This window comes from Mus caroli, chromosome 1, assembly GCF_900094665.2.
Source record: "Mus caroli chromosome 1, CAROLI_EIJ_v1.1, whole genome shotgun sequence".
NCBI classification, from domain to species: Eukaryota; Metazoa; Chordata; class Mammalia; order Rodentia; family Muridae; genus Mus; species Mus caroli.
In genome coordinates, this window is record NC_034570.1 from 181,887,807 (window position 1) to 181,897,738 (window position 9,932).

The 9,932-nt window shown below is 45.6% G+C and overlaps 1 protein-coding gene across 6 annotated transcripts in view; it reads right to left on the minus strand.

Moving 5' to 3' along the window:
- Rcor3 (REST corepressor 3) overlaps nucleotides 1-7,812 on the minus strand; it is a 40,101-nt gene extending 32,289 nt beyond the window's left edge. For 5 of the 6 annotated variants that reach the window (XM_021157796.2, XM_021157805.2, XM_029474636.1 and 2 more), the window contains exons 1-3: nucleotides 7,516-7,812; nucleotides 7,213-7,269; nucleotides 138-215 (exon numbers count right to left, since the gene is read on the minus strand). In XM_021157796.2, coding sequence (XP_021013455.1) covers nucleotides 138-215; nucleotides 7,213-7,269; nucleotides 7,516-7,675 — 295 coding nt within the window. In that variant the 5' untranslated portion in view covers nucleotides 7,676-7,812. Of the gene's footprint in view, nucleotides 1-137; nucleotides 219-7,212; nucleotides 7,270-7,515 lie in introns of those variants that run through there. The other variant, XM_029474630.1, reaches the window with a different exon arrangement.
- Nucleotides 7,813-9,932: the final 2,120 nt, after the last annotated feature.

The following is a 9,932-nucleotide window of genomic DNA, read 5'->3' on the forward strand; positions in this document are numbered from 1 at the left end:
AAAAAAAAAAAAAAAAGGAAACAAAGGTAATTCAGTTCTTAGCGAACCTAAAAGACTAAAAGACAAATGTAAATTACACTTTGAACAGGCTGAGTTCTTACTGATGTTAACATTAGATCTCAGAAAAAAAAACTTACATTTGGCATCTGGGATACTGTGATAAGGAGACCACACAAGCATGCCTCCATTGTCTTTATCTGTGTACTTGGTAGCACCTGAGGAAAAATTAATTATTTTGAATAGGATAGCCTTTTACTTATATCCCCAACTAAACATAAGCAACATTTTGTTTTAGTGCAATACCTGCAAAGAACACACAGGAAAACAGATTTCACAAAAGACTTATGTAAAATGAGGGAAACATTGTAGCAAACGTTCTGCTACCACTGGAAAAACTTCCTGAAGCACACACTCCTGTCACCTGACAAGTGACAGTCTCATCTGACCTCTGACCTCCTGTGTGCTACTTAGGGATCACCATGCAAAACTGACCCTACAGAACACTTACACGGTGTTGTGTACACGGGTCAAACTGCTATCATCTCCCTTCATGGCTTGTATTTTACCTTATTCCTAAGTCTGCCAGCTTTCCTTTTAAAGGCATAAAAGTTAACACAATTTCTTGTTCATATGATCTGGTTAAATCTGGAAGAACACTGTCCTTTCCTGTGTATTTCTCATGTTATAAGCTATAAAGTCCATAACATTAAGCCTCACTACTATAAGCTGAAATGGCCTGGATGGAGGAAAGCCCATACACTGAGGCCAGGACCACTACAGGCTTCTAGACACCTCACTATGCTGGAGACTTTTCTGGCTTCCACCCAATCCTTAGCTACAAGTTACTTAAAACTAGCAACACATTAAGTATTGCTGCCATGTTTTAAAACAGTTGATTTTCACCAGGTAGATGTTACTTACCACTAGCAGTCAGAATTTCAAATTAGTCACATAAAATATTAGTAGAAATCTGAGGTTAATCTGTGATTATTATAAGGTATTTGGAGTGGAGAACATTCCTTACTACAATTTCCACACAGAGAAGTTACTTATGGGTCAATAATTTAATATTATTCATACTTAACTTTTGGAGAAGCATCAGATATTACTATTAAATGTTTAGTAAGTAATTTTAGTTGGAAGAATCATACTAATTCCACTTCAGTATCAGCAGGGTATGTGACATACTCGGGAGCAGAGGGCGGCAGAAAGAGCTAAAGTTTGAAGCAGGCTTGTGCAGGAAGTGTTTAGTGAAAATCTTTCAACCAAGCAAGCAACAAAATCCCAAACAAACCAAAAAACAAAACATTTTCAATGTTAAGACATTTAACTTTTTGTTAAGGGCCTGTCAGGTAACAAAACAAAACAAAACAAAACAAAACGCCTTATAAACACAAAAGTCAAGTTATTCAACAGAAGTGAAATGAATTCTATCTAAGCTGGTCAGAAGCCTTTACCTTAGAAAAACGTTTCGAGTGAATATCTTAACTTCAATTATTTATCAAGGAACAGATTCTTTTTACTCAATGAATTGTGACAGTAAGATTATTAAAATCTTTCTTAATAAAACATGACACAGCAAGTAAAAGCTTCATTAAGTCTTATACTTTAATAGTACTTCATAACAAGGAAATGTAATTTCTTGCTCCCCATTCTTTAAAAACATTTTTCATGTTAGTATATGTTGTGTACATGTATGAGTCCCAGGGATAGAGCCCACGCTTGTTGGCAATCTCCTGTCTCCACTGAGCCATCCCTTCAGCCCAAGGACCTCATTCTTGAATCACAGGAAGTCTGCTGCCTCATTGCATATCTCCTCTTAAGTAGGCATTGTTTTTTCTCCATTTAAAATACCAGATATGATTCTGCCCCAAATTTTCAATATTGTAATTAAGGATCTAATATGAGACAGAAACCAGTGTCAACGTTTAGGACACTAACTATTCCTCTAATGTGGGATGATAAAGGTATTTTCTAATTGGCCTTAAGACGGAGAATGCTCAATTAGGCATTTCACAGTGTTCTTTTCCTAATTATGAACCCCAACCTTTTCAATCACACATCAACGAGGCCCAAGAAGTAAATGTTTACAGGAAAGAGTTACTTTAGGGTCCTGCGTGAAGAGTCTAGTTTCAGACTCCCAGTCGCAGCAAGTGTGCCACCCTGAAGATTGCCTCTTGTGCCTCAGTTTCCCTCATCTATAGTAATAGAGATGGTATAACTACTTTAGTGCTTTTCAAAAATGAAGTCGCTAAATTGATAATGTACACATCCAGGACAATCAACCCCTAAGATACGAGATGGGAGAAATGAGGTAGGACTCAAGTACAAAACCAGCAACCTAGAGCTTTTAAAGACTCCCTCTGAGACATTAAAACCCAGGACTTTGTGAACAAATACACTGAGAATTTAGATCCTGAGACTAAGATGCTCTAACCACTTAAAAACTGTTTATAAACTAGGTCCTATAGTACTGGTATAGTATCTTCAAATAGGGGGAAAAGGCTTTCCTCGTGACATAGAAGCATGAGTAAATTGTCTGTAGTACATGCATGTGTGTGCACATGTGTGTGGATACACAAATCATGTGTTGGTCCCGGATCATATAGGACATCTTCTCCTACTTGTCCTACCCCTGTAGTTTTATGTTATTTATTTTTTGAGACATGGTTTCTTCATGTACCCCTAGGTGTCCTAGAACTATCACTATGTACACCAAGTTGGCTTCAAACTAATAAGAGATCTGCCTGCCTCTGCGGGTATCAAAGGCAAGCACCACCACAGCTGACTCTTAAGAAAAAAGAAAAAGAAAGAAAGAAAAATCCAAAACAAACAAAACAAAAAACAGGATCTCTCATTGAACCTAGAACTCACTGCTTTAACCAGGCTGGCTGGCCAATGACAAGTTGTTTTCATCTTCCCCAAAATTGGTATGCACTACCACACCTGGCTTTTCTGGGGTTAACACTTTGTCTACTGAGCTCTCTCCAGCCTTATAAGTTTTAAGGGACTCAATTTTCAGACTTCTAAATTTTCTTTCTCAATATAATCTGCCTGAAAACTGATCTGAGATCTAAGCTACACTGTAGTGCCTCCATTATTTAAGGTTTTACCTCCTATGATCAATTGGAAAATACTAAATGATCAAACCCAGAAATAAAGGATGTAAGTTTAAACTGCACACCAATCGGAGCAGCATCATCAACCTTCACACTGATCCACATGGCCCTGCCTAGGAGCCTGTGTCACTGAGGAAGAGGGCTACCCACAGACATTCTAGTTGTTATCCCTAATAGTAAATGTCCTCTCATGTTAAACAAAAGTTTCTTATTTTACAGAGAACAGTTTCTAAAAATGTAAAATTTCCATAGTCTCAAGCTTCTTACAAAAGCTCTCCCCTGTTGAGCAGACTACAGCTACTACAGTTTTAATCAGTGATGCACTAACTCAGTCTGGAGACTTAACTCGGGAGTTTATGGTCACTATGATGTGCGTTAAGCTGGACTTATGAAAAGTACAGAGGAACACTTTGTGTGTGTCTGTCTCAGGGTGTATGCACTCCTGTGAAGGCCAGAGGAAGACATCAAGAGGACATCTATGTTTTCCTCTATCTCTTTCTCCCTCATTGCCTTGAGACAGAGTTTCTCACTGGACGTGCTGACCAGGGATTTCCTGGGATCTGGCTCTCTTTCTCTACCAAGGCTGGGGTTACAGGCATGTGCAGCCACATCTGGGTTTTCTGTAGATGTTGGTGATTCAGACTCAGTTTTCTTGTCATTGTAGCAAGTGTTCTTATCCACTGATCTCTCTCCCCAGGCACTTTTAAGTATACAAATATATTATGGACGATTTTGTGGGGATATGTGTACAAAAAGGAGTTCGAAAATCAAAAACAATAATATCCATGTATTTTATAAAATGGATACTATCACATCAATGTTTATATATAAATAGATAAATTTAAAATAAAGGTAATTTTATTTCAAAGCATTAATATTTTAATACACCAAAGATTACATTCTTTATCACTTATTTAACTAAGCAACACATAAGAAGTGTCAGCTTTAAAATATGTCACTTTTTGTCTCTTCAAGCTTCTTTTATAGGTCTGCAAATCACTGCTTCACACGTATTTACACTTAACCCTGTGATGGTCTAACAATACCTCCTTTTTATGAACGAGAAAACAAGTCTGAAGAAGTCAGATAGTTCATACCAGAGAAACTTGAAGGCTTATGGTCACCAATCATAGCTACTCCTTTGGGGTCAGCACAGTTAGGCAGCAAATACAAGAACGCCTTAACAACCGGTTTACAACTGACAACCACCAGAACTAGTTAACAACTGATTTTCAAGAGAAAGATAGCAATTAGAAATCCAGTCAGTAAATCATAAGGACGTCAGCATGGCCGCATAAGGGGAACAGCCCCTAAACCACAAACCCATTTACACTGAAGATGACAATCAGAAATCCAGGGAGTAAATCCTAAGGATACCAGCATGGCCACGTAAGGTGAATGGCCAAGCTCCCAGAACTCCAACAAAACCCTCCACTTTTCCAGCTTGTTAATGGTTAGCCATTTGTCCTGGGTTTCTGAGACCTAACAGTAAGTCATTCTCTATGTGTGTAAGTTCTACCATCAACATCATCTCTTCTAAAACACTCTTACTTTTTCTACGTTCTCAGAACAGTCTTAGGACCTAAGGAATTTTTCTTCCAAGTGCCTTACATCTAATACTACAGTGAATAATTTCCATACGAACAGGGCTTTATTAGGGATGAGGTGGGTAGGGGGCACACATCTTTAACCCTAGCACTCAGGAGGTAGAGGCAAGTGGATCAGAGTTCAAGGGTCAGGCTTGTCTACCTAGGGCACCCCCAGGACAGGCAAGGTTATGTAGAAGGACCTTGTCTCGAAAACAAAACAGAAAGGGGGGGGGCGGTTATGAAGGAGAAAAGGAGAGCTTATTATTTCTCAATTTTTATTATTATCTAATTTTCCTTTTCTATTATCTTTTCCCAATTAGTGCTTAAATTTTCATCTAATTATACTGCTCAACATGAAATAAAACTTTCGAAAAATAGTACAACACTTAGACTAAACCAGCAGCAACAGGCACACGAAGCACAGTGCTTCCTTTAGTGATTCATGGGAATGGCAAATGCTTTTCACTGTATCCGTGGACGACACTGCTAATCAGAAGTAAGTGCATCTAAGGAACGTGAGGTTTCTCCCTATTCTATTGATTACAGTCAGAGTAAATAAATTGGAAATTCTAATTCAAAACTAATAATACTTATTGGGGTTTTGTTACCTCTCACAAACATTCTAGGTAGCTGGAACAAGCAAAACTGATAAAAAAATAATCAGTTAGGTTAGTTAATCAAACAATGTCACCTAAGACCACCTAAATAGATTAACTATTTTTCTTAGTTTAAAATTGTTGCATGAACTGTATTTTAAAATGACAAATGCTAAAACACATACAAGCCCCTAACCAATTGCACATAGCTAGGAGACAAATACTGACTGAGATCTACCTAATGGGGCAAAAGATAGCTGTGCTTAGGACATAATTCGGCTGCTGGGTTCCATCGGGAAATGACTTCAGCAATATTTAAAAAAAAAAAATTGAGTAGCAACGAGAGCTCCAAATCGTTCTTCATAATTATGAAATCTAATCTTTACTGAGTAACTGCCATATGCCTAGTCATTTAATCCTGGCAAGAATTCCATGCAATGGTGTTTTACAGCTAGGAAAATTGAAGCTCAGAGGAGGCCAGTGACTTGCTCAGAAGACAAGAACAAGAGAGCTGGGAATTAAATTCAGCCTATCCTTCAGTGAACCTGTCTTCTTTCCGATGTCAAACTAAGCCCTGAAGCACAGCCATAAAGTGAAGGAACCCACCTACTAGCTAGCTATGCCAACAAGAAAAATACGACTACTAGAAGCCCACCACGGCACACACCGATAGTCTTCTAACAAAATATCCCTACAGCTGTGTCGCTTTGAAGGTTATCCCCAAATCTGATGAGCACTCTGGTATCACGTACTGAAGGAAACTGTCCTAATTATGCTTGTAACTGTTACCCTTCTCCTTTCAGAGAGGGGATACTACCTATTTGGTAAGTATCATTGTCCTAATGGGGAGAAGGATGGAAACCCCAAGCATACCTAAACTAAACAGACATGACTGTTTTCCTTGCGAGATTACAAGTGAGTCCTCTGCAACACCAACTACAACTCCAGCGTCGGACTCGGGCAGTGCGGTTAAGAATGAGCTCTAGACAAAAACTGACTGCAGGAAAAGTGGGAGGGCAGTTCAGGCAGGGAAGGGCAGAGCCCACCCAGTGGCGAGTCTGGCTGGGTTAGAGCAGCCGAGCACTCCAGGCCCAGAGGCTCCAGCAAGGGCGCCTCCATATGCGGAACTCTCGCCCAATCCCTGAGCAGCCTGACATCCCGTGACAGCCGGGGAGCCTGTTTGGAGAAAAGTAGAGAGGGAGCCCGCAAGCTGCGCTGGCGGAGGGCGCTGGAACCTGGCTGTTCCGGAGAAAATGTCTCCTTGGCAGCTGCTGCCGCTGTCCTGTGGTCTGGCTTCCCCGGGCTGGGTCGGCTCGTGGGGGGGTGGGGGTGGGGGGCGGTGTCGGGCACGGGCGTTTCCCCGCCCAGGTCCACACCGCCTCGGCAGAAAGAAAAACCAGGATCCCGTGTGCGCCAGGGTCGCAGGGCTTGCCCTTGGCTCGGGCTGATGACAGCAGGCGGTTGCCAAGCGTGGCCCTGCGGAGCCTGGCTAAGCCCCGGGTTCCCAGGGCGGGTCGGTGTGGCATCTGACCTGGGGTAGGTTCATGCACACACAGATCGCACGCCCTCTCCTGCAGCCCTCGGTTTTGCAGCCCCCACGCCCCGGGCCTCGGACCCGCGACCTCGGTGCGAAGCCACCAGCGTGCAAGTGCCGCGGGAGGGAACCATGTTCACCTTGCCATGCACACATCTACCCCCACGCCCTGTGTCACTGCCCAGCAGAGCCTGCCAGCCTCCCCGCCCGCGATGCCCTGCCCTGCCCTGGCCTGGCTTGGCCTCTCCCGGTGCGCCCCACACTCAACACCCCGTAACTCCCTCCCATCCCGACGCCGGCCACCCCAGAGCAAGCCTGGGGAAAAAAAGAGAGAGAGAGAGAGATGGGGTTTTCCTGTGAGCAAATATATCTACCTGGATCGAATTCAGGGATCCGAGCTTGGTATTCAGCTCCGACTCTCATCCCAACATCTGCAAAGCAATGCCAAGATATATGGTAAAATGGTAATAAATAAGGAGAGGAGAGGGGAAGGGCAAGGCAGAGGCTCTCCAGCCGCGGGAGCGCGGGCGAGGCCGTGGCCGGGTGGGGGCGGGGAGGCGCGGGTCGCGGGCTGCGGCGGCACCGGGAGTTCCGGCGGCCGCGGCTCGGCTCCGAGGGGAGGAGGGCGCGGGGAGGGGGCCGGGCGGACGGGCGGGGCGGGGAGCGCGGCGAGGTACCCCCGTGCTCGTCGTCGCTGCTGCAGCCGCTCTCGGGCTCCGAGAAGTGCAGCCCGCCGTTGGCCGAGGAGCCGCCGCCTCCCGCCGGGCTCTTGGCGCCGCCGTTGGCCGATCGGCTCTTCCCCAGTAACTCGGGCCCTTTCTCCATCATGCCGGGCATGGTAGAGGAGGGGGAGAGGTGGCGTCAGGGAAGGGGGAGACGGCTGGCGGGCGCGGGCGGGAGCGCGGAGGAGGAGGAGGAGGTGTTAATATGGAGCCGCCATCACCGCCCCGGTCGGGCCGTAGCGCAGTCGCCCCACACCGGCCCGCCCCGGCCCCGCCTTCCTCCCCTCCCCCGTGGCCGCCGCCCCGCGCCGAGCGCCCCTCGTGGCCGCGCGCTCCTCACTGGGCGGTCGCGATCACTCCGCCCTAGGGAGGTTCCGGCCGCGGGGCGGAGAGACCAGAGGGCCGGGACCCCGCGCGTCCACAGCCGGCCGGTTCCCCGGCGCTCGAGGGCCGGGAGACGGCGTGGAGGCCCGGGAGGCCGCATGGAGGGCGGGGAGGCGGCCTCTGCCCTGTCTCAGCTGAAGGAATTTGGCCTGCTGAGGCGGGAGCTACTCCCGTGACCGGGAACCCGGGATGGCGGTCTCAGGAGCTGCTCCGGTGAGGAGCGGCGGGGATGGCGGCCTTTGACAGGCGCTATGAGGGTGGCGGCCTTGGACCGGAGCCGCTCCGGTGACGCGGGCAGTGGAGGGCGGCCTCAGACTGGAGCTGCTCCCGCGAGGTGCGCCCCGGGGTAGGAGCTGGGTCCTCCGGTTGGAGGCAGGACCGGTTCACTCCGGAATGAGACCTCTGGCCCTAAAGACCTGGCAAGGCAGCTCCTCTCTCTGCGGTGAGGTCCGAGAGGGACTGAGAGGGCAGTATTTCCACTTGGCTCTTTCCCTTTTGCAGTCTAAGAAGCGAATGCCACGAGTGGGGAAATAAATAACCGAACTCTGCCTTCCCAGGGCGAGTGCTATCTGGGTCGACACTGCCTGGGGTGGTGGCTCGGAGCAATTCTGGAGAGGGTGGAGAGAGAAGTGCTCTGCAGAGGAAGGTGAGGCCAGCTGCCTTCTGGCAGTTTGCACCCAGTTGAAGATTGGCTGGACTGCACTTCTTCCCCAGATTTACGGATATCTGCTTATGACATACTGTCTGGGCAAGGAGGACTATTTGTGTCTCAGGAGGAAAGGTGGGGGGTGGCTTAGTATACAGATGTGTGTCCTGCAGAATTTGGGGGTAACAGTAAAATTACCTTGAAGGTTAAAAATGTTCTTTGGAATTCTGTTACTGAGAAATAACAAATCTACTCAAGAATTCAGCCAAGAAAACTCTGGATACAAGAATTAGGCCGGTCATCTGTCTAAAGGAGGGAGTATTTTGTCCGGGTGCAGAAACAGTACTGGTACTGGAAATAGTTGATTTTTAGCTCTATATGTGTCCATTAATTTTTGAACCACAACTCAACCTCCCCTCTCCGTTTTATTTTTTGAGATAGGATTTCTACGTGTACTTCTGGCTGTCCTGGAACTCACAGAGATCCACCTGCCTCTGTCTTCTGAGTGCTGGGACTAAAGGGCTGCACCACCACACCTAGCATCGGTTCCTTTTTTAAAAAAACACATTGCTGAAGGATATTTTAAGTCTATGATTTTTATTTTCTGCAAGGAGAAATGTTATGGACAACTGAAATGATATTTTATTTTTTACATTCCAACCTCTAATGAACTCGACTCATCTCAGCCCTGTAACATCAGCTCCTTTGATCCTGGAATACAAAAGCTATGAAAAGAAAATTCAAGAAAAAAAAAAAACACACAAAACAAAACAGAGGCCTCTTAATAGATACACTTTTTAACTCTGAAATAGTGCTGATTCACTTTTCTGTTAGAAAAGAATCTGCATCTAGATTAGGGATCAAAACATTGTGAAGTTTCAAGGGCTTTTGGGACTATTTTGATTAGTAGAATCTTGGCAGTAAAATGGTTCTACTGGAATATTTAGACCAAAGACTGCATTCACGTTTGGGGAAGGAATTTGGGGTGAAGGGATGTGTGTGTGTGTGTGTGTTTAAGGAAAGCACATTTCTGTTTTGCTTTTAAGACAAGGAAAGCACTCTAAGCTTGCCTGGTTGAGAAGGATGATAGTAACGGACCTTAAAATGGTGTCTCCCCAGATAAGACATTGCAGAACAGAAAAGCCCTAGGTAGAAAATCTGGAAGAATGTCTACTTCTGTTTGGAGAGGAGGAGAGCCCCTGGGCGGAGAAGAGAGCTTTAGGGGTTAATAATATCTCTTGAGATGGGTTGAAGTGGGGGCACTACTGGTCTGTTGAGTATTTAAATTAACTCCATTTTAACGTTTTCTCAAGAGTTACAAAGACCAAACATAAGGCAAAGG